Source organism: Falco biarmicus, chromosome Z (genome assembly GCF_023638135.1).
Source record: "Falco biarmicus isolate bFalBia1 chromosome Z, bFalBia1.pri, whole genome shotgun sequence".
NCBI classification, from domain to species: Eukaryota; Metazoa; Chordata; class Aves; order Falconiformes; family Falconidae; genus Falco; species Falco biarmicus.
The window spans coordinates 78101459-78128397 of NC_079311.1; the positions used below are offsets into that span (position 1 = coordinate 78101459).

General features: G+C 40.9%; 1 protein-coding gene across 1 annotated transcript in view; it reads right to left on the bottom strand.

The window, feature by feature from the left end:
• Positions 1-1639: 1639 nt before the first annotated feature.
• Positions 1640-26939, bottom strand: part of EPG5 (ectopic P-granules 5 autophagy tethering factor) — a 59312-nt gene continuing 34012 nt past the window's right edge. The window contains exons 26-44 of the mRNA XM_056324678.1: positions 25944-26115; positions 24855-25017; positions 24116-24258; positions 22345-22501; positions 21210-21404; positions 19934-20147; positions 18997-19157; positions 18674-18881; positions 17942-18017; positions 17012-17115; positions 15930-16105; positions 15076-15261; positions 12443-12652; positions 12157-12301; positions 8719-8961; positions 7670-7889; positions 5551-5766; positions 4464-4578; positions 1640-3538 (exon numbers count right to left, since the gene is read on the bottom strand). Coding sequence (XP_056180653.1) covers positions 3356-3538; positions 4464-4578; positions 5551-5766; positions 7670-7889; positions 8719-8961; positions 12157-12301; positions 12443-12652; positions 15076-15261; positions 15930-16105; positions 17012-17115; positions 17942-18017; positions 18674-18881; positions 18997-19157; positions 19934-20147; positions 21210-21404; positions 22345-22501; positions 24116-24258; positions 24855-25017; positions 25944-26115 — 3287 coding nt within the window. The 3' untranslated portion in view covers positions 1640-3355. The remainder of the gene's footprint in view (positions 3539-4463; positions 4579-5550; positions 5767-7669; positions 7890-8718; positions 8962-12156; positions 12302-12442; positions 12653-15075; positions 15262-15929; positions 16106-17011; positions 17116-17941; positions 18018-18673; positions 18882-18996; positions 19158-19933; positions 20148-21209; positions 21405-22344; positions 22502-24115; positions 24259-24854; positions 25018-25943; positions 26116-26939) is intronic.

The following is a 26939-nucleotide window of genomic DNA, read 5'->3' on the forward strand; positions in this document are numbered from 1 at the left end:
GTACCTAAGGAAAAGCCCTCTGCTGGCAAGCCCTGGTCCTCTCTGGGGACTCCAACATACAATACAGTGGTGTGACAAAACACAGCAGGAGGCATGCCAGGAGGTCTCTAATACTGACCTCATTCGGCTTAACAAGTGTGTTCCAGTTCCTCCCCTCCCCGCCGCAGTTCACGCACAGTCAGGGTTTGGGGGGCATTTGGCTGTTGCTCTGTCGAGCACTTCCAGAGCAGGCGATACCAGCTCCCACCACCACGGCCCCTGCGGGATGCTGCAGTCAGCCCGCACAGGAAGCGCTGTCTGCACGCTTCATGCATCTTGCCGCTCAGCTTCTGGTTTTCCACTGACTTAAGTTAACACCACATTCAGCTCTTAGGTCCATTTCCCTCCATTTCCCTCTTGAGCTTTATTTTCTTAATAAATACTCAAGCTGCAATCCACGCCAACGCAACAACTGCTATGCAAGTCAAACGTTCAAAAGCCACAGATATTCATTCTCCAGCTGAGGCACATGAATTATCCAAAAGGCACACTTTTTATGAAGTAGCTGACATTCCAACTTCATCTCTTTCTGCTGCAATCTACAATGCTAAAAACACCACAAAACTCAGTTTTCCTTCTGAGACTACCTGGCTGTGTTTGTGATGCGAACAAGAACACTGCACTTTAGGGGTAAAGGGAGGGTGGGACATACTGGGAATGTGAAAGTTTTTCCAGTAGAACTCAAGAGAAACAATCGGTTGGGCACCATTCATAAAATAAGACCCCAATTTGCGACAGAGAACTGCCAGTGGATCTGTTAGTTCATAGAGCTGCTCCCCTGTATCTGAGGAAAGCAAAAGGTTCAGTCTTCTACAACCATGCTCACCAAGAAGCCAGAAGACTGGTTTGTGGGTGACACATTCAGCAAAAGCAGGAGCACACGGTGAATTTTCCCTGCTTCCCTACTTAGGGCCCACAACAGTATTATTCAGAGAGTACTCTGACCATGATAAAACTACTTTCATCAAAATTATGAGACCAAGAAATAGGGAAAAAAAAGTCACCAGCATCTTTTCCATTACATTTTAAGCAATAAGTTACTAAAAAAGCTGTTTCAATGGTCAAGACAAACAGACACGATGGTGTCAATGGCAACAGCAGTGGCCCCAGCCTGGTCCGGCCCTGCCCACCAGCAAAGCCCTCGGTGAGAACGTCGTACCACCAGCACTGGAGGCACAGTTTTCTCCTGCTTCCCTCCACGCTACCAGCTTTCCCCTCATTTGGGACAAATACCAAATTCCAGCCTGGGCCAGTTGCGAGTGCTCAAAGAACAGAACCAGTGCAGTGCATCACCCTACGGTCACATTACCAGAGGTAATAAAACAAAACTTTGGGGGATTTTGCCAGGATAGAGAAGCATAATTAAAAATGCATCTATGTAATGGCATTAAAAAATGCCATTACATAGATGAGCCTTCTCCTGGACTCTGGGCACAGAACCAGACTGTTGTGTCACAAGTAAGAGTCTCCAGACTTCCATCAACCGAGCAGCTGTGTGGCATTCCCCCATCACACATCCCTCTCCCAGAACAACTGGGTGTTACATGATGTGGATTCTTCCAGCAAGTTGAAGTTATCAAGCAATTTCTGACAAACACCATGGTATTTCATTTTTATTTTGCACTGTCTTCATAGATATAGCATGTTATAAATACAACATTTGTAAAAACTCATCAGCTGAAACAGCATCTTTTTTTGAAAGTGCATGTCAAACACATAATTCTGACTTTTTCACATTTTTGTACAACTGATCAGTAACATTGGATCTAATACAACCAGTGCTTTTAGGTCGGGGGGGTGGGGTGAACAGCAGAATGTATTCTTCCAGGCATGAATTTTCCAAAAGAGTCTGTTAAAAAAACATGCTGCATTGGTATCTGGTTAATATACAGAGGGATGTACATATGTATATATATTTATAGGCTCGCAGATAGAGCAAAGAACTCTAAGACCACATTAAGATGAAGGTGATCCAATGACCCAGCTGGTATAGTTAGCAAAATCTGTCAAGAAAAAAAAAAGGTGATTTGTTCTCCAGCACCAGAACCACAATGAAGAGCAACACTTCAAAGCATTATTGACCTGACAGTAGGTTGCACATTTCTTTCCCTTAGTGATCAGATTTTTAACTCATAACCATGTTATAAACATAAAGGCACAATTAATGGAGGAAGAGAAGCAGCAATCATTGTACCTTCACAGAGGTGTATGGGTTGGGACTGCAGGACCTTGGGCCACCTCAAATAGACCAGTAATAAAAGGGACATTAGACAACTTCCCTTCTGCTTTCCCTGAACAAAAGTATCTCTTGTTATCAGACAAGGCAACAAAACCAGTGATCATTCAGCAGAAACAACAGATTTACAGGCTCAGGGTTCACGCTTTGGCAACAGAATTTTAACAAACAAATTTAATACAAGAAAAATACCTTTTCACAGTGTCATCTAAAATCCTGTCATGTCATGCCTGGCTAGGAAGAAAAGAATAAGCTTAAGTGGGGGGTGTCCACTTGTTAAATCAGTATTTCCTAAACAAGCATACTTCCAGAGTTAGGGAATCCTGTCCAACATGAACATTAAGTGACTGTTCCCTGCCCAGGCACTGGAGATCCTGAAAATCTGTCTCTGGATTTAAATCACCTGATTGAAAAAGAACTTGGCTAGAAGTTAACTTGCATTTAATCAAGCAATATGGATGCAGACTCACTAATACTTAGAAAATAGGGAAAAGCAGAGTTCTTATTTCAGTTTGTGTTTACAGAAGTGGGAGAAGATTGTAGGCATGCCTTTCAACTACAGATTTCTGCAGGATAGCAAAAATAAGTCAAAATTTAAAATGCTGTCTTTCCAAATACAGGGATTTCACAAGTCTCCAGACACACACATAAGATTCAGAGGTATCCTGGTTAAGAAAGCCAAAACCTCTTTCATACCACAAGCCTCCACTCACTTTAAACTGGCCTGAGTAATGACACGTTGGAAAATAGAAAGGCACAAAGCAAAAACTTATGCTACAGGATGAGCTTTGCCATCTAATGATTTGTACAGCTGTCCTCAGGTACCCTGCTCTGAGGTGTGTGCCACGCAGAGGAAGGTATCGAAGCATTTCCAATCAACAAAAACTAAGCAATTCCACAGGCCTACAAATCAAAAGAAAAGAAAGAAAACATTAAAGAGAAAAACTTGCCAGTGTGCAGTTCCCATACATACTTCTGACAAAGTGGAACTCTGCAGGTAAAAATTACTTGTGCAACAACATTATGTATGTAAACCAGAGTAAATCAACATTGCATGATGATTCTGCGAGCTGAGTGCTGCTATCGGATGCTGTCCAAATAATGCACTTCTGGGTACAGGGTGTTAATAAGGAGAGCCAAGAGATTATTGCCATCTTGTAGACAGTGTTCTGGATGCTTGATGAACTGAGAAGCCTGGCAGAGCTGCTCTTGATAATCCATATATTGTTTGTTTGATGCCATAGACTCAAGAGTGTTCAGCGCCTATAGATACAAGGGAAAATTGTTAGCTGTGTGAGCTTTGGTCCATAGCAAACCAGCACGTGAGCACAATTCTACTAGAAGACCCTTATCTACTAGAAAACCCAAAGTATTTGGAACATAAAATTTGTAAAAAAGAATCACATAAGTGTTTCAAGTCAGCTCTTATTTTTCAAGCTGTTTACTCCCCAAGATTAACATACCAACTGTTATAGGAAAGCTTGCTAGGATTCTGTAACCCAAATATAATCAAATATTTACTTCATGAACTCAAGGAAATTACACTGAACTACAAACTGCAACACTTATGTTATAAAGCCCTGTTTTATCACTGAAAAGCAGTGTAATCACTGCAGCACTGTTTTTTACTCTTTGTTTTAAATTCCTACCTGCCATGTTCCAAAGTTTCTGAACTCGGGGTTTACAGACAAATTCACCTGCACCTTTTCAGTGTGTAAGTTAGAAACTGATGCCTTCACATTAATACAAAACTCTGTATAAAACAGTTTTACCTAGGATCACTTTAGGTGAGGGCTCAGACACAGAGTCCTGCTACCAGAGTTCAGCAAATTCTTATCATCACCTGGTCTGTGCTGCACCTGCCCTTGTCTCTGGCGAATTCCAATATGGTGTTTCAATATATAGCAAAATAGTACACAAGGCTGTGATACACCCCCTTCCCTGAGAAAACAAACGAGAGCAACAACCTATTTCTGAAAAATCAGAGCTCAAGAGCCAGGTGTAAAGCAGTAGCAAAAAAAAAACCAAAACAGATTGAGGGTATTTAGAGCTGAATAAAACCAACAAGCTGAGAGATGGATTTAGCTTGAAGAAATGCTTCCAGTGACTCTTAGAAGCTTCACCCCACATGCTGAGCCAGCACGCAAAGAGGGCATGTCAAGAAGCCAGCAGCTGGCGCACACACTACCTGCTGGGCCTTCTGCGACAGCTTTGGCTCTGACCCTGCTCGCAGTCGGACTTGACTCTCTGCAGGAATCTGCACCAAGAGGAAGGCAGACAAACTGCGGGCAACCACCCGGAACCTTGCGTAGGGAAAAAGACAAGAGAAAGGAAGTGATAGCAAACTTGCAAGTCTTCAACAGCAGATGAGCTGGAAGTTCTCTCTCATGAGATTTCTCTTGCATGAGGAACATAGTAAAGGTTTTACAGGACCTTTTTCAATGCATTAGAAAAAATAAATCTCTTTCATATATACATAATACAATACCATACATGCTAGAGGATAATACAATAAATACCATACATGTGAAATGTTACGTCTGTTCCAACCTTAGCTGAAGCCTTCAGGTCACATCTGAAATACTTCATTTCACAGCTTTTAAAAGATTCTTATCACCCAAATCAAAGGATGAGTTGCACAAGACTAAGGTTTCAGCGCAATTTCAACAGGATTGCATCCCAGAAAGTCTTATAAACACAAAGTTATGTTTATATATGGTGCTGAATTCGTTCCATAAACATTTATGTGTTTTTTTCTGGGCATTCTTTCCACAGTGAACTTGATTTTAATACCTAACAACCAAATTTGGGGTCTCTCTTTACCTTCTAAAGCAAGTAACAAGCAAGCACATATTTCTTTGATCTTCTCTTAACATCTCTAACACTTGAAGGTTAAGATCAAAAAGGCAATGTGCGTGTGATCATACAAAATTCTTGTGAGGTCAGCTGGAAGAGTCTTCTACAGACCAGGTGGAAGTATCTTCCTCTAACACACACTCTCCCTATAAACTTCACTGGAGACTGACAGTAAGCCAGAATCACAACTGCGTTTTCTTTCCTTTTCCACCACAAACTTTGGAGAAGTTCATATTCACTTCTCAACCAAATTAAACCATTTGCTACATTTTTTTCTGCGATGGCCCGAAGAACTTTACAGATCTGGAACAGCATGGATTCAGAACATCTTCTGACATTGCACTGTACAGTCTCGATCCAGACTGCAGCTTTTTTTAACACGATGACTCAAATTAATTAACCACACCTTCAACCCTTACCTGGGTGACAAAGGAGACCTCCTGCCTAACCCAATAGCACCAAGTATTCCAGAAGTCACTCTCTCTTCAGCCAGCTGATTCTGCCTGCCCTGGATGGACAACAGTGTCCGAATGACAGATTCAATCAGCACAGTGTCATCTTGCTCCATCTGAATCAAGGATAACTGCATGGCTTTATGCCACCAAAGAAACAGCTTTGCCTCTTCTTTTGCTGAGCTTTAGGTAAGATTTAAAGAATAACAGAAATCAAAAAACAAGTCAGTCAGATGGCAAAGTTAAGGAGTTTGTATCTGTCCCCATTAGTCCCAGAAAGAATTCAGATGGCTAAATAAAGACAGCTAATCTTACTATATAAGGATAGCATAACTACACTACTCCTCCAGTTATTATACTGCTGTAACTGCTGTTATGCACTTGATGAAGACATCAGCTAAGAAGTTTTAAGGGTCCAGGAGAGGACGATGAACAACATTTCCTTTTAAGCTTTATAGCCAAGGATAAATGATATTGCAGCCATAAGCAGATTTTAACTTGTCTAAGACTCTATATAAAAGGAATGAAGCTGTACCTCTACTCTTTTTTCTCCCCCTTTACTTAACAGCTAGCACTTCCTAAAGTGTTTTATTGGTGTTTCCACTACAATTTAGACTTTTAATATGATCTTCTAGAAAAGGAAACCAAGTTTTCTGTTGAGCAAAGCACAAAGTGAAGTTCCCTCTATGATATTTTTAATCTTTCTCCAAACACTCCGCAGTTTTAAGCCAACAAGCTTAGATTTTCCACATAAAGCATCAGCATGAGTTTCCTGCATCACACTATCCTCACATTACTCTGCCCAGTTACTTCCCACCCCAGGCACTCTCAGGTTTGATGTTTAGAGCAAGGTTTAACTTGCTGTGTATGGTGGCTTTGCTCCTTTCACACTTAGGCAACCAAATTGCTATGGTATCTACAACAGTGAAAGTATTCTTTTATATTCCCACTGTTTCTTGAAATTCAATTTCCCCAAAATATTCTTTCATGGTAAATGTGAACATTGTTAACATGAATATGGAAAAAACATTCACCACCCTTGCTAAATTCTGGCAATTTCAGCAGCAGTTGTAAATACAGTTGCTACATACTTTAAATACAAAGTATCACCATTTTAACACCAAAAGTTTCCCACCCCCTCCACCCAGAACATTAACCTAAGCAAGCTGTTTTAAGCCATACATGCCCCTAAATCTGGGCAAGCCCCCAGATCCACTGAGTTTGGAGCTGCTGAACAGTCCCCGTTGAGCCGCTGTGAACACCAGGTCTCTCAGAGTGGTAAACTGAGCATTTAGCACACAATTCACCCCACACAGTGGATGAACGATGTACCACTTATCTATAGGATGATGTACTTATTTTTATCTAAAAGTTGGGAAACATCCAAGGACCCTTATTGCTAACATGACAGATGTACTAATTGCTAAGTCCCTGGATCTGTCATCTTTAAAAAGGCTATCTGGTCCTAAGTTCCTGTTGTTTATACAACGTGGCAAAGACAAGGACTTAAATCATGGTCACTAGTTTAGTGAGATATGTAAATGAGTTCCTGGAATTGTAATTAATATGTAAACGATCTCCTGGAAAATTAATGAATAGGTCTGAGTTGCTTGTGTAAAGAGGGGACTGAAAAGTCCCCTCTGTGTGCATGACGTTGGTGGAGCGATCCCCCATGCACCCAGCGCTGCCGAATAAAGATAACCTCCGCTCACTCGAATATTGCTGACAGATTCTTTAAATCACGGATGTTCTGGAAAGTGGAACCCATAGGGATTTAGGGTTCGATTACAGTAATTTTTAACTGAGCACAAACCCAGGCTGCCTTTGAAATCAAGCTTCTCTGACTGAAAACTGACCAAAATTGCACCAGAAGTGTTCAAATAAGTGAAATTCCTTCTGTTTAACCACAGCCATTATTGTTGGCACTGCAGTTGGGCAGACTCTGTAACAGTGGATGTAGAAGGATAGGCCATTTTATCCAGTAGCCTGGTGAAATTAACCTAATTAACCTGGCCACCTAATTGTACTGGCTATACCACTATAGACTTAGAAGTCAAGGCATATTCAGAAGCCTCGAGTTTCGTACCTTGGGTACACTTGCTCCAGCCATTTGCTGATGGTCAGCAGGACTTTCATTTCATTGGTAAGAGTCTGGTCAGTGTTTAGGCACTGCAGCAGGTAGACATACAGGGTCAAGTAGCTTCCTAAAGACAGACAGTCCTGCAGAAATTCTTCCATGGTTAGCTCAGGAACTTGGAGGGAGGCGAGTATAGGGCCCCAGCCTAAAACCTGTTGGTGAGGACAGTCTAGAAAGAAAACAAAACGACAGAACAAAGCATCTGAGAAAGCAGCACTTACTAAAACCTAAGAACTAGAGCTACTTAACTGTGGTCCTATAAGTTACAGGATTTGGGCTGGTTTAGCTGTTTTCCAGGTAATCAGTTTGGCATACAATTCTGCTGGAAAGTAAAAAAAAAAACAAAACCCCACACAACTCCATGATCATAGGGTACCTCCCTGAGGTCAAGGTGAGATATTTTCCCAGCATTCAGTCAAGATTAAATTTGAAAATTTTAGCAATTGAATTTAAATATTTCCTTCACACCTGATCACACAGAATGTGGAAGAAATCAAGATGTGGCTCCACAAGGATTATGTAAACAGAAACAAAAACCCCAAAAAACACCCCACCACAGAATTCCAGAGTTTTACCAGTTAAGAGGGCTTTTTCTTAAGTTAGCCTACAGACCACTACATGAGGGGACTAATAGTTGTTTTATTCTCTTGGGATGATTCTTTTTTAAAAAAGTCCTCCCCTTCAGCTGGAAAAATGGCAACCATTACAGAAAGCAAATTAGTTTTCACAGAGACAGGTATAACTCTTGAGAAAATACACAGTGAGAGCAGTTGAAAAACCCAAACCACAATAGCCCAGCTTTTCTACATCTATTTACTGCAGCACATGTGACAGTTGGAAGGCATCAGAGATAGCTCTGATGACAGAAACCAGATTAAAACCACGTTCCAGCACTGGGCAGCGTGCATCTATAAGGATTCCAGTTCATTTGTATTTAATGGGCATCCACGACTGATCAAAGTTTTTGAAACAAGCATCATCAGAAGACAGGCTCCTACCGTCATTGAAGTAGGCAGTGATACAGGCTTCGGTTGTCTCTGCCATGTGTTGCACAGAGGCCAGGCTCTGACACGCCGCTGTGAGAAGGGGCATGGCTAGCAACCCATGCATTTTACTGTCTATCCACTTCCTTAAGCTCCCCCGTAGCGACTCAGCTGTTGTAACGCTAGAATTGTTCATCATCATCAGTGTTTCTGTAAAGAGGCTGCTGAGGGCCATATGACGTGTTTGCAGATCCATATCTGAAAGTTAGAAATAAAAGAACCATTTCAGTAAATGGACACTAGAACACAAATTCAGCTTCACCACTAAACACTTTCTGCAGATACTGGGAAAAGCCTCTCGCTCATTACACACCTCAGCTCCTTGTCTATACTTACTGCAGCAAGACACCTGCTCCTTGCAGTCACTCCCCTTGATGAGACAGATCATCATTCATTGAACACAGACAGCTCATAAGACTGTACAGCAGAGTACTGGAGCCCATCTTTCACCTAGAGTCTTTTACCATGACTACAGTGCACATAAATTGAATGATAAAGCATGTTTAGTCTCCAAGAAAATGTGAGTATTAAAACACAGTCTAAAGCACAACTTAGAGTGAAACAATCTCCCGGTTTCAGCTGTGACAGAGTTTGTTTTCTTCTTAATAGCCGGTACAATGCTGTGATTTGGATTTAGCATAAGAACAATGTTGATAACACACTGATTTTGACTGTTGCCAAGCGATGCCCATCCTAAGTCTGGGGCTTTTCAGTTTCCCACGCTCTGCCAGTGAAGGGCACAAGAGGTCAGGAGGGGCACAGCCAGGAGAGCTGACCCAAACTAGCCAAACTGGTATTCCATACCACAGGATGTGATGTTCAGCGTATAAACTGGGGGGAGTTCGCCAGGGGGCTGACGGCTGCTTGGGGACTGGCTGGGCACCGGTCAGTGGGTGGTCAGCAACTGTACTGTGCATCACTTGTCTGTCTGGTTTTATTCCTCTCTCCTCCTCTCTCCATTTCATTACTATCATTATATTTTATTTTGTTTCAATTATTACATTGCTCTTATCTCAATCCATGAGGAGCTTTACCTTTTCCCAATTCTCCTCTCCATCCCACTGCAGGGGAAGGAGGGGAGTGAGCAAGAAACTGCGTGGTAGTTAGTTGCCAGCTGGGGTTAAACCATGACAACCAACCAGTGATGATGATTCAATCTGAAATATGACCGAGATGAGCCCTGAAATGCCAATGCCTCCACACATTTCCAGGATTCTCAATTTCCTGCTAGTCTCAGTGTTCAGCCCCAGAATGTTTTTTTGAAACCATCCCTTGGCATTGCCTGAACACGTTATCATGGGCCATCTGTAACAGTACCCTCTAAGCACAAACATCTCCTGCACTTGGCTCTCCAAGGCTGGACTACACAGTAGACCTTTGCACATATTGGTGAAAAAAGCCACTATTGTTCTAAGTTTTTCAAGCAACATCAGGCATTGTAGGCAGAAAAGTTTCAACTGGTTATGAAAAAGTTGCGCAGAAAGAGAGATTAATCACTAGAAAAATATCGCCCTAAGAGGTTAAGACCTCCAGACCTGCCAGATATTTGGAAGCTCACTGGACAAGGCCCTGAACAACTTCATTTAACTTTGAAGCTAGCCCTGGCTTGAGGAGGAGGTTGGACTATACACCCCCAAAGGTCACTTCCAAACTAAGCTATTCTGTCTGTATCTACCTACAAAAGGAAAACTTAAAAAAAATAATATAAAAAAAGCAGCCAAATAAAGTTCCCAAAGTCACCTGTCATGGCACAGCTCTTCAGTAAGGTAAATGTCTCTTACCACAGATTAACCAAGAAAGATGATGCCAGGTAGTTAACTGACTTCCCTACGGTCACAACTAGTTTTACAGCCAAGTCTCACTCAGAACCAAGAACCACAGAACAGTCAGGGTTGGAAGGGACCCCTGGAGATAATCTAGTTCAATCCCCTGCTAAAGCAGGGTCACCTACAGCCGGCTGCACAGAGTCGTGTTCAGGCAGGTTTTGGATGTCTCCAGAGCAGGAGACTCCACAGCCTCTCTGAGCAGCTGTGCCAGGGCTCTGCCACCCTCAAGGTGAAGAAGTTTTCCCTCACATTCAGACGGAACTGCCTGTGCTGCAGTTTGTGCCCATTGCCTCTTGTCCTGTCGCTGGGCACCACTGGAAAGAGCCTGGCCCCGTCCTCCTGACGCTTGCCTTTGTAGACGTTGTACACTCCATAGGCTGCAGACCATCGAGCGGGACCACCACCAGACACCTGACAAACCAGGGCCCACCAGATCCCCTGGGATAACCTCTGGCACAGTGCCCACATGAGAAATCCAGCTTTCTCCTCTCTAGCTGTTGTCAACAGAAGGCGATGCCCTGGAAGCTCTTCAAAAAAACTCCTGCCAGCCTGCTCCAAAACCTCACAGAGAAGCTAAGCCCGATACGTACCACCACTTCCCTGCCACTCTCTATCAGTGATCCTCCTGCACTCCACAGCCTGGTCATGCAACACAGAACATGCTCTCTTTCAGCCCTTTAGCACATACAAGTGTGCAGGGGGGTTCATGAAACAGAGCTGCTCCTCTCTACTGGAGCCCCTGTCTCCTCCACAATTTCTCAGCTACAAGGAGCGTCAGCAGCAGTAGGTATGCCTTCACTTCTCTTCAAGTTAAAGAGCTTTACTGACCACGGTGCTGTCCTGTAGAGCTTCCCCAAGTAGCAAAACAACTACCGAGAGGCAGTTACCACTCACAGATTTCCAGACACTTTCTCTTCACTCTCATGAGCACACCTGTGTGGGTCATGGACAGGAAGAGACATGACTCCTGACAAACATCTCTGTCTAGTACAGCGAGACGACTGATTTCACCTGAAGTTTTAGTTTGATAGAGGAAGCTCAGGATGGTACTGGTACTAAAAACAAAATCAATGTAAGTGCCGTGGGTGCGGACATACCATACTACTAGTGGAAATCAACAGGATTCCCATACTTCAGAGCCAGTGTTCCCAACAGCACAACAGTTTAGAACCCTTTCTTAGAACCTGACCCCTGAGGACCAAGACAGTGTATTTGTCATCCTTCCTTTCAAAAAAGGATGCAAATGCCAAAGAAAACACAAAAAGATTAAAAAACTAGACAGCAAAGAAAAGAATCCCTCAAGCTCCTGTACAACAGTCAGTTTTACTCACAACACAATCCCTTTTTTTCCTGTTGGTTTTGCCACTCTTGACAGCTCTACAGGGTAACGATCACATTTGTTCTGTGCCAATGTACCACCTATATATACACATCAAAGCAACATGCCCTGCTGCCCATAACAGAGACGTAGTAATGCAAATAATTACAGTCACAGATGTTCAACAGTCCATGCAATAGAAAGGATCTTGACAGCTTTAAAGTGATTTGCCACTTCTTAAACACAAACCTGGAGGATTAAAGATGACTACATCATCTAGCAACTTGGACATTTCTTGTTCCAAAACTGCAAGAGTAATCTTTCCACTCTGTTCTAAGGTGCTGAGAAACTGAACCACCTGGCGAATGTATGCTTGGCACTTCAGCGTTGCATCCTGTTAATCAAAATTAAAATCAGTTAGGGGAAAAAATAAAAATCACACCTAGAACTCTTCCCATACTCTGTAATATACAAAAGCAGAACATTGCAAATGACAAGAACAGTTCAGAGACACTGCAAAACCAGTTCAACTTACAAGGTGGATATGACTATCCGAAGATGCACCAAAGCCTGCTGAGATTTTCAGGAGCTTCACGATCAGTTCAGCTGCAGTATCCTTCCCAAGGATAACAGAGGGAGGGTAGTGACTGTTGCAGTAGCTGATGATGTTTTGATAAGATGAAATGCCCACAAGCTGCCAAGGAAGGGAGCTGGTCTGTCCCAGAAGATTTATGAGGGGTGATTCCTGGAGATTTAAAGACATCAGTATGACTAATTTAAAACAGCAGAGAAGGTGGAAATTTAAGTACTCAATACTGGAAGAAAGCCCAGACACCAAGATTTGAAGGTGACTGAGCAGAAACCCCACAGAAATAGGTGACCACTGGGAGGCCTGGCTGAAAAGTGACTCCTCATTCAAGCAGTGACTCAACACATTTATGTGAGTGCTAGAGATGACATACCAGTATTCAATGGCTGCAGCAGCTCTAGCCAAGCACAAAAGTCAGCAAGAGATGTTAAAATTTGATGTGTAAACACCTAAAGGCAGCTAGAAAAAAATGGTGATCCTTTCAAGGTAAAGTCACTTAAAGGTTTAAGAAGGTATTGTACTAATTTATTTTTAAAAATAACTTTTTCAAGTTCACAGTAGAACCAAGGACAGAAGCTGGGTCCCTCAGTCCTCCATTTGGTGAATCACATACCAACCTGGGGGACTACTCAAGTGCTCAGCCTCATAAATACCATCCTGAAGAGCAGAGTAGCCTACAGCGCCCACCGCTTGCACAGGCAGTGCCACTATGCAGATGGAAAAGCCTCTCTGTCTATAAGCAGCAGAGTCTAGCCTCAGCTACCACCACCCTCCTCTCACAGGTAAGTATACATCTGCAAAAAATACAAAAGCCCCCCTACCCTAGACACTGAGAAACACCAAACTTCTTCATGTTACAGAATGAACAAATACTGGAATTGCGCTGATGGCCAACACAACCCAAAGACTATAAGGATCCAGAACTAACCCAAATTAAATGATATCAACAAGAATCTGACACTGGTATATCAAGTAATTCTGAAGTTTCTCATGCACTGGAGCATAGGGCTGAGAAAGTTTGAGATTCAGGTCAAGGTGTCACAGGAGTGTTCCGGGAAGTAAAAAAGTGACTGCATGTTAAAATGCAGCTCAACACATTCCTGGAGGCTAGGAGGGAATTCCTGAGGCTGACTCACACACAGGTATCTTTTGAAGCTTGTGAAGCTTCTGATAAGCAAATACATTCAGGTCAAAGCACGTGAACTCCAGTAATTTTCCTAAACTGGAATACAATGTTGATCAAAGGTTGCTGGTGGCACCTCTTGACACAGCATCTCGTACTGTCTCAGAGGAAATTGAAAACAAAAGATGCTGCGAGTGGGAGAAAGCTGGCAAGCGTGACATGGGACTTCTTGAAGATCACCCAGCCCCTCTGGAAGAGTCCTCCAGAAGCAATGGACTGTGCTAGATCATCCCAACACCTAGTGTTTCTCTTTTTTATTCCAACAATTTAGAAATACTGGAAGGCAACCATAAATGGGAAAAGTGCCGAGAAATCAGGGATGATCAAATTCCCCCTCAGAGCAAGGGAACAAGAAAACCATCTCTAAATCCTAGATTAAGTAATCTGTCCCCAGTAACTCATCAGAATTAGGCAGTGCCAAGCTGCTTAAAGACATATCTGGTCTTCAAGATGTTGCTACATCATCGTGACTTGTCATCACATCATATGGAGCTAAGAAGGGAGCATTTTATGGTAAGAAATAAGTGTTTGCAACAGCAGTTCTGAGTAAGAACCAAACACCACTTATAACTCCTGAGAAAACATGTTCAGGCAGACAAATATTTTCCTTTTTGACAGCTATGAAAATAAACTGCACTCAAATGAAGTACTGATCCTAACCTCACAGGGACTACTCCCATTGCTGAGTTGTGCTTAACACAACCAACCTGAAGCGCAACCAGTACTGAAGATCAAGCTGGAGAACACCACGAACATGCACAGCAAGACGGCAGAGCCAGGCATAAGATTTTTGTGAATTATTCCTTACCATCCCTCCATGCTTTCACATTTGCCACTCAGAAAAAGCAGTGGAGATTTACATGACTGGCCATGACGGAATGAATGTGACTGAGTGAGCCTCCCAATTCCTCTCACAGCACCGCAGGTGCTACAGGCATGAACGCCACAGCCAAAGCTGCTCCTGCACTCATGTCAGCAGATGGCCTGAATCAAACCAGACAGATGCTAGACACTCTTTTCACTGACATTATCAGAAAAAGCTTCACCGTAAGTTACACATAATATGTATATTTGTTCTTTCCAAAACCCAGAACGTCATTTTGTTACTCCAGGAAACTGTCTATTTATTTGCTTACTCTTTACAACACTGATGGATCACAGCACCTACAGAAGCTTCTTGAAATGAAGAGCAGTTCTTTTTTCCACACAAGTTGTACAAAATGCCTCACGTAAGGAATTAAGTCTTGGCCATCTCTGGAATACTGTTTGTCATTTTACCCACGCAAAACACACTTCTGAGTTAGTCATTCTGCAAGTGAGAAAAGTCACATTCTGTGCCCTTGCTAGCAAAGGATTATTCTTTAAGACAATTGGTATGAAACTTCATAAAAATTACCTCTTTGTCTGTCAGTTGTTCTTCCTTTGCCAACAGGACCATCATATACAGTAAACAGACAATCATGTTGCGAGTCTGAGGATGAGGGTTGGGATTCCAGGCATCAGACAGGACACTGACCCAGTTTATTTCACATAAAACATAACCCAAGAATAAGAAACAACTCTTGGGGCTGCCTCTTTCAATCTAGGAAGAAGAAAGGAAAAGAGACAAACAGATACAACAAAGATTCAAATACTTTCATCCTCTCCAGTTCCTTAGCCAATTATAAACCCACAGCAGCATTTTAGGTCAGAGTAGGCAGATGCTACTTCATCATCTTGTCCCCCACCGGAAGAGTTGCACATGCACCTTTTTAAGCCTCTCAAACAAGTACAGATACCAAGAAATAATATATTACAAACTCCTAGCTGCACAATTGCATCCATTTCTCTTCAAAGAGAAACTAAGAAACTCTAGCCTGTTTAGAACTACCTGAAGAACTCATCTCAAGCAGCAAATCCTAGAGCATTTCCACATTTATATGTTGTCTCAAGACAACTTGGAAGTGAGAACACCGTGACAATAGTAAAATACATTAACTCTAATGAAATACGTATTAAATATATATGTAATAAGCGAGGCATTCAAATAGAGCAATGACAGGTTACAAAGGCTGCCAGCTTTACAGCTCCCCACAACCTTGTCTAAGACTTAATGGCATTCCTTCAGAAAAATCAATCATGACATGAGCAGCTGTGAATGCTACAAACACTTTAAAAGCTTACTTGCAAAAACAACTTTCTTCAGCTCTCCAGTTATTTTCAAGGGCAACACTGACTGTGAACTTAATTCAACAAATGCTGTGTACTCACTTTGAAGAACTCTTCCATAAGCATCTGGTCTGGATGCATTTCCTTCCATGGAAGCCTTCTGAACTCAGTATGGAAAGTATAGAGAATAAACTCTGGCATTTTGGGGGCTGTGCAACATTCACAGTAATGCATCAGATGTAACCAGAGAGCCCCACGGTGGCTTGGCAACAGCTTACCTAGATTCAAAGAAAACAGCTGAATTAACAACAGAAAAAAATCAGAGAAAGCTTGATTACAGAAGGAAGTCCAATTTTGAAGATGAAAAACCATAAATGCAAGTTACACTAAAGTGCATTTGCCAAAGAAAGAAAAAAATGCACATTAAGCTATTTTTTTCTCCAAATCAACAACTGGCAAAGCTTATGATTTCATGCCCTCCCTCAATCTTTTGTAGAGTTGCTGGACAATAACCTGAAGTTATAAAATACTCCTTCCATGTAGAACATCATTGGTTTTATGTTGGGCTGTTTTGCGTTTTTTTAAAAAAAAAGATCTTATGTAGTTCACATAAATAAAATTCACAAAAATAAAACAATATGTTATTTTTAATTATTTTTACAAGATAACTCTGAATCTAGCTTGTCCCTGAAAGTTGTTAAGAGGTATTGTGAAATTCATTTTTTCCATTCCCATGTCTAATTACACATTAGGCACAAGCAGCAATGCTAAATAGGAGCTCAAAACGATCAGTCCTGGAGATTAAATTACTCTTGAGACCAGCTGTTGAGACACATGTATTGGTCATTGTGACATGCTGCTGCATATGATGTACGGGAACAACACACAGACCTGGAATGAAGTCAGGCACTTCTCATGACAGCTCATTTTATTTCGCTTTCCTTCACATTTAAGTTTGTTATCTGACAGATGCATTTATCAATCACATTATCTACCCTTGTCAAGGAAAAAAGTTGTCTTTAAGCATGAAATAAAGAAATGCTCTTGGTACCACTGCAGTGATCATCTTGGCTAAAAGTTCACAACAAACAAAACCTCTCACATCCCACATCTAAATCAAAAATCTTTTTTGGTGTATCGAACAGGAAGTGCCACCACATTAGAACAGTGTGGACTTCACTCACCTTTAAAGCTCTCATGCAAAAGCCTGATGCAATCTGTGAACAAACAGACCACGGTGGATGCTACAGGAGTGTCACTCTCTAACCAAGGATAGGAAGGATGGTTACTTAAAAGAAGTGAAATAACACAAACGTCAGTGCTGAGTTACCAGATCATAAACACTTCAGTGACTTAAATATTCTAAAGCACAGTAAATCAATACAGTACAGGTATCAACAGTTCTCTCAAAACTATTTTTTGGTACTGTCCTTTTCTTCCATAGAACATGTACATATCTAACATCACACCAAAGAGCCACAATACCACTGAGCAAGCAGAGATTACTTGTTTGGCATTTAATAACTGAATTGAAGACCAACACACAGGGATTTCTGAATGACAGCACGTACCACCTGCAATCAATCTTCTAATTAAGTGCTGAAGATGCACTCACAACCCAAAAAGCTTTTGGATTTGAAAGAAAGTAAAATTTACATGTATAGTATTACAGATAACTGTCCATGTGAAGATAGAGGTACACAAGACAGTAGAACATCACAGGACTGATTTAGTCTGAAGTTTCTTTACATACCACTGGCATTTGCAGTTGTTTTTGTTTGGCTTTTCTGTTTTAAACCAAGGTATTATAGATATTATGGCAGCTAAAATAAAAAGGGGCAGGGAAGATCTAAAATCCAGGTTTCAGTGCTTTTGGAACCGATTGTAATCTGTATTTTTCTCATCACCAAGCTCTGACAGTTCTTACATCTAAATTAACTATTCAATCCAAGCCTTGGAAAATTTGACTTAAATTGTGAATTAGTTCCATAATTAAGGATATGACATATGGCAGGATATAAGTAAGGTGACAACAGTCAAGCATTAGAAAGTAACAATATGGCTGAAGTTCTTATTTTAGCAAAAACTCATTTCATTTAAAATGCAATATATACCTTGCATTTTCCTTATCCAAGACCAGTATCCATGGTTTGAAGAGTCCAGCAATGACTGAATACAAGGACTCCAATCCTAGAAGAAAAGAAAACAAAGAAGCTGCTTTCCATCCCCTCAAATCAGCAAACATATTATACTTTTCCAAACTTGAATACAAGGTCCTTTGCTTATTCCAACACTTAATCTGTTCTTCCTGGTCAAATAAAAACTTAAAATACAATATGCTTATTAGTAACTCTGGTTAATAATAGTTGTTTTAACAACAATCATAAGCATTTTGCATTGCTCTAGGTGTTTTATTAATATCACTTCACACATCTGAGATTGTGGGGGTAATGATGACTCACAATTTAAACGTACATATACTAAAACAAAAGTGTTTTGGCAGTTTCCTCCAAATCAAAAAATCATACCAAGGTGACATTCAATAGTCTCTTGTTCCCAAACCCCTGCTCAGTGCAAAAGGCTGAAGAAAGTATGATCTCTTCATAAAATAAGTTTAAAACAAGCTCAAATACAAACAAGCTTTCTGCAACAAGCATAAAGATAAAGCATAAAGTCCCACACAGCCATGAAGTAGCATCAACATTTCCCACCTGTATTTTAATGTTCTCAGCATTGTACAAATACAGAGTAAGAAGATTTTACTGTATATTTAAATGACGTTTAACATAGGAAATTAGAGAAACTGAATGCCTGTTCTTAAGTAATTTGCTTTTAAGACACATTACCTGCTAGAATTTTATTACTGCCAACAGGCTCTTGGGCTAAATTGGCAACTTCACTGTCAATAAGTTGCTGAATAAGATACTCCAGAAACTTATTCACTTCAGACACATACGGACTCCATTTTGAAAACAGGCCAAAAGTCCTGAAGTCTACTGAAGCCAGTCGGAGTTTGCAAAAAGATGTCGAAAGCCATTCTATTGACTCTCTAACCTGTAAAAAGAAGGAACCTATTAATCAGCTACAGAAAGACTGCACAGCAGTGTTATTTGTCACTGGTGGGCAGCTGTTGCACCTGAAAAACATAATAAACCAAAAAGGCACACACCTGCTCTTCAGAGAGAATAATTTTCACAGCATCCCGCCGTACAGGACTTTCAGGAGAATCACTTTTCTTGATAATTCCCTGTTCAGTCACTGGCGAAGCACACCCCAAAGCTTTAAGTGATGCCTTCCAACAGTCAGGGCTTAGAAGCTGCTCTGATGAGCCTTAGGAGAAAGAGAAGGGAATGCATTTTTGAAAATCGGGAAAAGGTATTAGTCCCTTTCTCAATAAGAGTTAGAAAATATTGAAATTAGATGTCTCTACTACCTGAAAAAAATTAGGCAAGGCATGAGTTTGAAAGGCCCAAGTTTAAGGGTGAGAGATTCTCCAATTCCAAAGCATAAGTAATTTAACATTCCCTTTTGGCATCTGCATGTTCTCTTCTTAGAGAGTTTCCCAAGCACTTAGTACACCCCAGGCTACAAACACATATTAAGAGACAACTGCTGCCTCAGCACATGCAGTTTGACAGAAAGTAAGTACTTTTCCTCTCATTTTAGAGACACATCAGATTATAGGTAGCATCTAATGTCAACTACGACAATTTCTGCAGATTTCAGTATCAGCCCCTGCTACCCATTAATCCTATTCTCAGTTTGACATTGAAGGGTGCTCATGATGCTGCAGTACAGATTGTGGCATAATTATAGTTAATAAGCATTTCCATTAATAGAAACCTTTCCTCCATCCGTCTCCTGTAATATGGGCTGAAAATCTGTTGTCACTGACACATGTACTTTGATCTGCAGAAGAGTGTTTCTTTCTAGTAGAGCTAAAATATGGCTCATAAAAACACATCACATAGCACGCACATAAAAGTGCAAAGAGAAACTTAAGAAATCATTCCGTGTTTGTTGCTATTTAACTACTGCATGCAGTTCAGATTTTTAAGCCAGATTTGTGTATGAAAGGCTTTGTACGCATCGATTCGGATACTCACTTTGCACAAACAATCTTAGGAAATCACTGTAGTGATCAGGGAACTGATACTGGAGAAGGTTAGTCCAATGCTTGCAGAAGATATTAAATGGCATCGAAATATCTTCTTCAGGTTCAAGGCCACATATATTGAGAGCCAAGTGAATAGACTCCAGAAGCTTGGTACGTTCAGACAGAGGTGGCTTAGCAATGCTTAACCACTGTGTAAGGTCAAACTAGAACAGAGGACAGGAAGCATTGGTAAGTAGAAGCTTTAACAGCCACAACACCTTTAGAAGGGAGAAATTGTCAGGGGAAAAGAAATCCTGAAATTTGTATGTTTAAGAATGAGAATTTGCACCTCATTAGCCTTAACTCAAAACCAAGATAATGCTCACCAAAGGTTATAATTTAACATATTGCAGGAGTCCCTGAACTTAAGAAAACAACCTTGGCAGGGTTCTCAGATTCATAAAGACAGGTATGAATTTCCACACTTCAGTACCACTGCCAAACACACGCTTACAAGCATCAGACCACACTGATCGCCGCAGCCCATGAACTTGCAGGTAGGAGGTCACAGCTGTGACCTCCAAGCCATCTGTTCAGACCTAGGTCAGCAGAGACAGTGCTGATCACTGCCGCTAAGGACAGCTGTGAATAGCAGGCAGTCAGCACTGGGCATGACTCTGAGCTGTCCTTAGCGCCGGTGTAACTAATGAAGAGAATCAGAGACACATCAAAGTATATTAATTTCTCCACTGACAATACAGATAGGCGTACCACACAGATCTGAAACTAGAGATGCACTAATCACTCACTCTTACCTAACTCTGTATGTTTTACGATTGGCATCCATATCCTTCCTGCCTAACAGAAATGGAAGATTCAGACACTGTTCCACATATGAATTTTTATTATTGTTAAGATAACTGGGATTCACTTGCTGTTTTGATGAATGTCTCTGCAGAGATATCAGGCAGAAGCTGCCATCAAGAGCCTGCTCTAATTTCAAGAGTAAGAGTGCACTGATGACTAAGCCCTAGGAAACACATACCATCTGGGCTTGGAAAGGGTAGTTTAAGCTTCCTATTTGCTTTTGCCTCCAGTTCCTTTGGAACTTAAACACAATCTAAACCATTCAGGATGAGCAACACAGGTCTACAGAACCTACCAATGTTATTTTAACCTACCAGATTTGCACCTCTTTCTTCCTTAGCCTGAAGTCACAGTCTTCAGGGAAATAACACCCACAAAAGCAACTCACAAACCAGATGTGGTACTCATGAGTACTTTACCTTTGTCAGCAGCATGAAGACAACATCACTGTTACCCTCACTCAGAAAGGCCACAACTTCTTCATATAAAGTCACAAATTCATCAGGAGAGGCAACAGGAGTGAAGTAAGGAGAAAGGAGAGTACAGAGCCTTCGATCCTGCAGGATTGTCTGGAGGAGACGTTTGCACTCTGACTTTGTCCCACTGATGAACACCTGAGGAAATTGGGAATGGTCACAAAAATGGCCCATTATGAATCTATCAGAACACACCTCTTAGAGCTTTCTGTCAAGACAAGCACAATTTTGGTCCTTTTTTAAAAAGGAAAGCTTTCTCAAACAGACTGTATGAGATAAATCATAAAATACTGTTGTACCACACGATATAATGTAAAACAAACATGTTTCTCTAGGATACTTACGAACAGCACTTGTGACCATGCAGTTGTCTAAAAATACAATTTTGCTGATGGGATAGCAAAATAAAACAAATCCAGATTTCAGCAGCCCTGCCTGATATTAGGAAAAATTTAAACAGAATTATGACTATGAAGATTTTTCAGCACTTCAGCTGTTAGCTGCACATGGAAACAAACAGTATCTGAGAGATTAAAGTAAATACCTGGACCCAAACTAGAGGCTAATGCTTTTTCTCAGAGCACCCACGTAACGTGTTCCCCACAGCAAAATTTACCACCACCACCAAGCACTATGTTCTCTATCAGTAAACTTCTGGCTAACTCTCTACAGAGAATACTGCAACGCTGTAGAAGAAAGGTATCTAAATACAGAGGCTGGCAAGATATGCATCAGCTACAAAGTGATCAGTAACAGCAAAATTTATGCCAAAATACTGTTATGCACTGGAGGTACCCAAACTTTCATTAACTGCCAAAAAATCCAGCTTGCCTTACCATTTAACTAACACGGTAAGCATCTATTAGCATTAATCAGGCATCCAGAGCAACAGTTTTTATTTTGCTTATATGTAAAATTAAACACTCCCAAAGACTATATATTATACAACTAGTTGAAAGGAAAATGGGATAGAAGCTTAATTTCCAGCCTTCTGAATTTTTTAGGATCCCCCTCCCCCCAATATCAGCAGGCAACTGGAATAAGCATTAGGAATCCAAAAGTCAGAGAATAAACTCACTTGGCCCAGAATCTCAATGCAGGATGTGAAGAACTGCCTTGTGGGAGGATTGCGTTGAGTTTCGTCACACACATATTCCGCTAACATAAAAAACAAACTAATTCCAACTTTCTTAATGGCAGACATAGGCTGCACCTTGTAGATATTTATTAAGGCCCTAGGGGGGAAAGAAAAAAACACCCAGATTAAATTTATGTATGGTAAAAAATGCGTGACAATATAAAGGTTTCTTGCCAATATATGGCCTTGAGATGGGTATTTCTGGCTTACATTGTAATCAAGCACGGGTTCACAGAATGAGAGCATGGTTGAGGTTGGGAGGGACCTCTGTAGGACATCCGGACAAAGCCCCCAGGCTCAGCCAGGGGCACTTACAGCTAGATGCCCAGGACTACGTCTAGATGGCTTTTGAGTGAGTATCTCCAAGGACGGAGACTCCACAACCTCCCCTGGCAGTCTGTGTCACCTCTCACAGTAAAAAAATGTGGTTCCTGACCTCCAGAGGGAACCTCCAGTGTCTCAGATTGCACCCACTGCCTCTTGTCCTGTCACTGGGCACCCCTGAAAAGAGCCTAGCTCCATGTTCTTCGCACCCTCCCTTTGGTATTTCTATACATTGATAAGAACCTCCTTGAACCTTCTCATACTCTGGCTTGAACAGACCCAGCTTTAGCTCAAGTAATTTTGCTGCCTGAAATGGTTACCTCCAAAACTTAGAAAGGTTCCATAATCAGTCAGAAAGTGATCATCAGATTTTTCACGGCACAGCTCCAATAGATTATTTCTCCCTCAAATCATGTGTTCATCACTGTCGTAGGCCATCTCAACTATATTTGCACTACACGAAAATTTACTTCCTTTTACTTAACAGGGTCAGCAATACAAGAATTAAAACAGAATCAACTTTTTCTTGTGTACTACCACATAAATATTTTGTTGAGCTCAAACTCCTATATTCACTGAGTCTGAGGTAAAACATCTGAAGAACATGCAATTCCACAAATGCAGATCCAAAGAACTAGCTCATCCACAGAATTTTTCAGCTTAACAATCAAGAATGAACATGTAGAAACAGTAAGTAAATATTTTTACTTGTACAGTGAGTACAATCTATAGGGAACCAACTACACTAGAAGAATCTCAGCAGAGATCTACAAGATTAAGAAGAATGGTGTTGCAAAACTGGACCTCCGGGATGAACTCTAAAAAGTATTCAAGTTGAAAAGGGCTATGGAATAATCCATTTATTCACACCCCTCCCAAAAAAAGTAGTATTATGTATTCCTCTTCCACTGCACGACTTAGTTCTTTAATAGAGGGTTATGATTTGAAGAAGCTTTTCAATCTGTGAAACAATCTCCTGCACTGTAACAGGGAAAAATAGAGAGAGATTAGAAACATAGTTCAATCTATGGCCAAGAAAGCTGTGGTCCAAGTTTGCTGTTTCCTGAAGTTTAACACAGCACCCTTGCCATCATTCAACGTACTTTTGCAGGGTTAGAAGGGCTATTCTAATACACAGTACAATAAACTGAAGCGGAAAACAGTACTGTGTGCCCTGTTGAGGCCGAGGAACCTTCTGATAATATAACGGTAATTCCTGTAGAGGTCTGTGTCACAAACATACAATGCAGGTCTCCAGATTCAAGCTCTGTCATTGACCCAAGTTGATAAGCATTACGAAAAACACGTAAACAGGTTGCACATTTTAACTCGAACATACAGAAAATAATAAAAAACACTACCTAAAACAATTGTCTGAACAACCTACGTTATAAAATTTTCCACATGTACTGCTGCTTCCACAACACCCGGAGAAGGTGGCTTCGTAGCTTCTGCCTGCAGTTGTCTTGCTTCTTTACGCAAAGCATGAAGCTGCTGGCTCACTGCTTCATTTTTATGTTTCCTTTCAAACTAAATGACAAAAAGACACATATTCATTTCAGAATAGTATTTTTTGCTAAAACTCTTTGATGTTATACCTATTTGTAAAAATGAAGCAGAGCTCAGTAAAAGAACTCTGTATATGCAGGGTTTTCCCCTGACATCTTTGATCAGATTTAGTATTTCACGCCCAAACACACATCCTTGGTCATGTTCCTATTTAATTATCACACACTAATATAATTTACATCTTTTATAAAAGACACAATCCACAAGGACAGAAACTTGTATGATTTCCTTGATCCCCTCTACTAAGCAACATGAGAAGACTCCTATAAACATTTTCACACGTCTATTCCTACCAATAAGCATATTCACACATTCACACATTGTAAAGCAGTTTTAGAATGGATACTAAGAGCAAGACAAACTATATGCAACAACTTATTCTTCAGCTGTTGAACTGCATCTCCTTTTAAGCATTACATACGACGTATTTCAGGTAACTACTATGTGTGTATGGATTTATTTAGTCAACAGCTACTACTCTTGTAACCACTCAGCCATTCCACTGTCATTATCCACACCCAACAGCCCCAAAACAGAAGCTATGCCATGTCTCTAACCTGGATGGTTAGAAGAGCTGCTCCCTGACAGCCTTTATTTGAAGTTCCTCTGCACTCCAAATGGAGAGTGATCTGCTCTTCCCGATTGACATACAGCTTAGGTACTGTGTCCAATATTTCACTGTTAAGAGCAACATGCTGAGATTCCCAGAGTGCTGCAGTTCTGAAAAGCATTTATTAATAAAGTTACCAAAAGCTTTACTGAAAGCAGCAACGCTAAGAATTTGTAAGCAAGAGATGAGACTTCAATGTGCTGTACAAAGACTCGTGACACTTTTCTAGAAAACATAAAAGGTTATTAAATTAGTGTTAAAGCCTCAAAGTAATAGCAGTTCAAGGTAATAAAGAAATCTGTTCATAAGAACAAAACTACTCAAGTCTGCATGAGTTCTTTTTAATTATTCTATAGGACAACTTGAAATGAAATCAAATAGATCACCTTCTGTAGGAAATGCAGTTTTACACCAGACAAAGAGCTGGACTGTAGGATGATGCAGTCAACACAAAAAACACACCTAAAATTGCTGCTGGAATTGCTTAGAAACATCCTCTCTTGGGCTTAGCAAGTGTTGTTTTGGCTTGTAGCATCATTATTAAATTACTATATTGGGTGAGAAGAGCTATAGTGCCATGCACTTTGTTTGAAAACAACTCAGCTGGATTCTCTTCCGAATATTAAAAACAGGAAGTCTCTCACTCACAAAGCTAAGTCTCAGAAATCATACTTCTCTCTTGGGGGCTCCAAGTGCTTCATATTGCAGCTCCTACACTAGTGCAAAAGGGTTAACTAACCTACTGTTACAAATCTAGGCTAAAGTGAGGCTTTATTTTAAGAAGTATGCAAAAAGAGAAAAGAAACTGGGAAAGTTAGATATCTAATGACTGAGATTACATCAGCTGACAAGACCTGTGTAAAGGAATGAAATAACATGATAGCCAAGAAGAAAGAAAAAAGTAAAAAATGGGACAAGAAGCAGAAGTCAAGCACTGCAGTCTTGTGCCAAGACCACAAGTGAGGTTGCTGTAAAGGGCACCTGAAAACACAGCTGGACATGCTAGTGAGGCAGAAGGAAAACAGTTATGTCTTACTTGGCATGTTGCTGCAAGATGTTAAGGTCCATGCACATGAGCTGAATTGCTTCCTTCTGACTTACTAGACTGGCAGAGGAAATAACTGGCACAGGAGTTTTCATCGCCTGGAGCGGAAGAGGGGGCTTGGGAGTATCAAACTTCTTCAAATGATTTATTATCCTCTCCTTGGCTAGAAGGGAAAGCAGAAGCAATTTCTGTCAATAATGAAAGTTTATGAGAAAAAAAAATTCTGCATGAAACATTTTTAGCAGCAGATAAATATTTCTCAGGATAAAAAAAGTCACTTAACTAATCTTCCTATTTCTGCTGACAAAGTTTATTTCACACAGCTGATTTTTGTGACCAGCTCCATCACACAAACATTAGGATGCAAGGCCCCACTGCTTTCTTTGTTTCCCCTCAGCCACTCCTACCTTCTACCAATCCAATTTTCTTCTTATCACCACATTTATACCCTCCATCTGACAGAGGCTCCCACACCCACTCTAAACCAAATTCATCTTCCTTTCCCTGCAATTCATCCTCATCTCTAGTCATGTCAGCTCCAGTTTCTCCCCAAAGCATGGCCTCTCTCCTCCTGCTGATTCACACTCAGTTCCTTTGCCCAAACAGCGCCAACACACATAGGAAACTATTCCAATTTCCTTCTGTTCCCTCCCTCCCCTTTTTTAATCAGTCCTCAGAAAAATCCAATCTCTCCATATCCTTAATATTCCTAATTAATATCCCTACCACAACTATTATCCCCTTCTGTGCTAGAACAAACGCTTTCACAATGCCAAAATTCCAGGGAAATGTATTGGGAATAACAGCAAAACAAAAAAATCCACACAAATGAGAGAACCTTTCTGTTTTCAGTCACAGTAGTTTTTGCCTTTGCTTACAGCTGTTTACCTAAACTTTGCAAAAATTCAGCCTGTCTGGAGCATGCTCTGTGCAGAGGAATCTTTAGGGTGCTCACCCACAAAGCTCTACGTACAACATGTCCTGCTG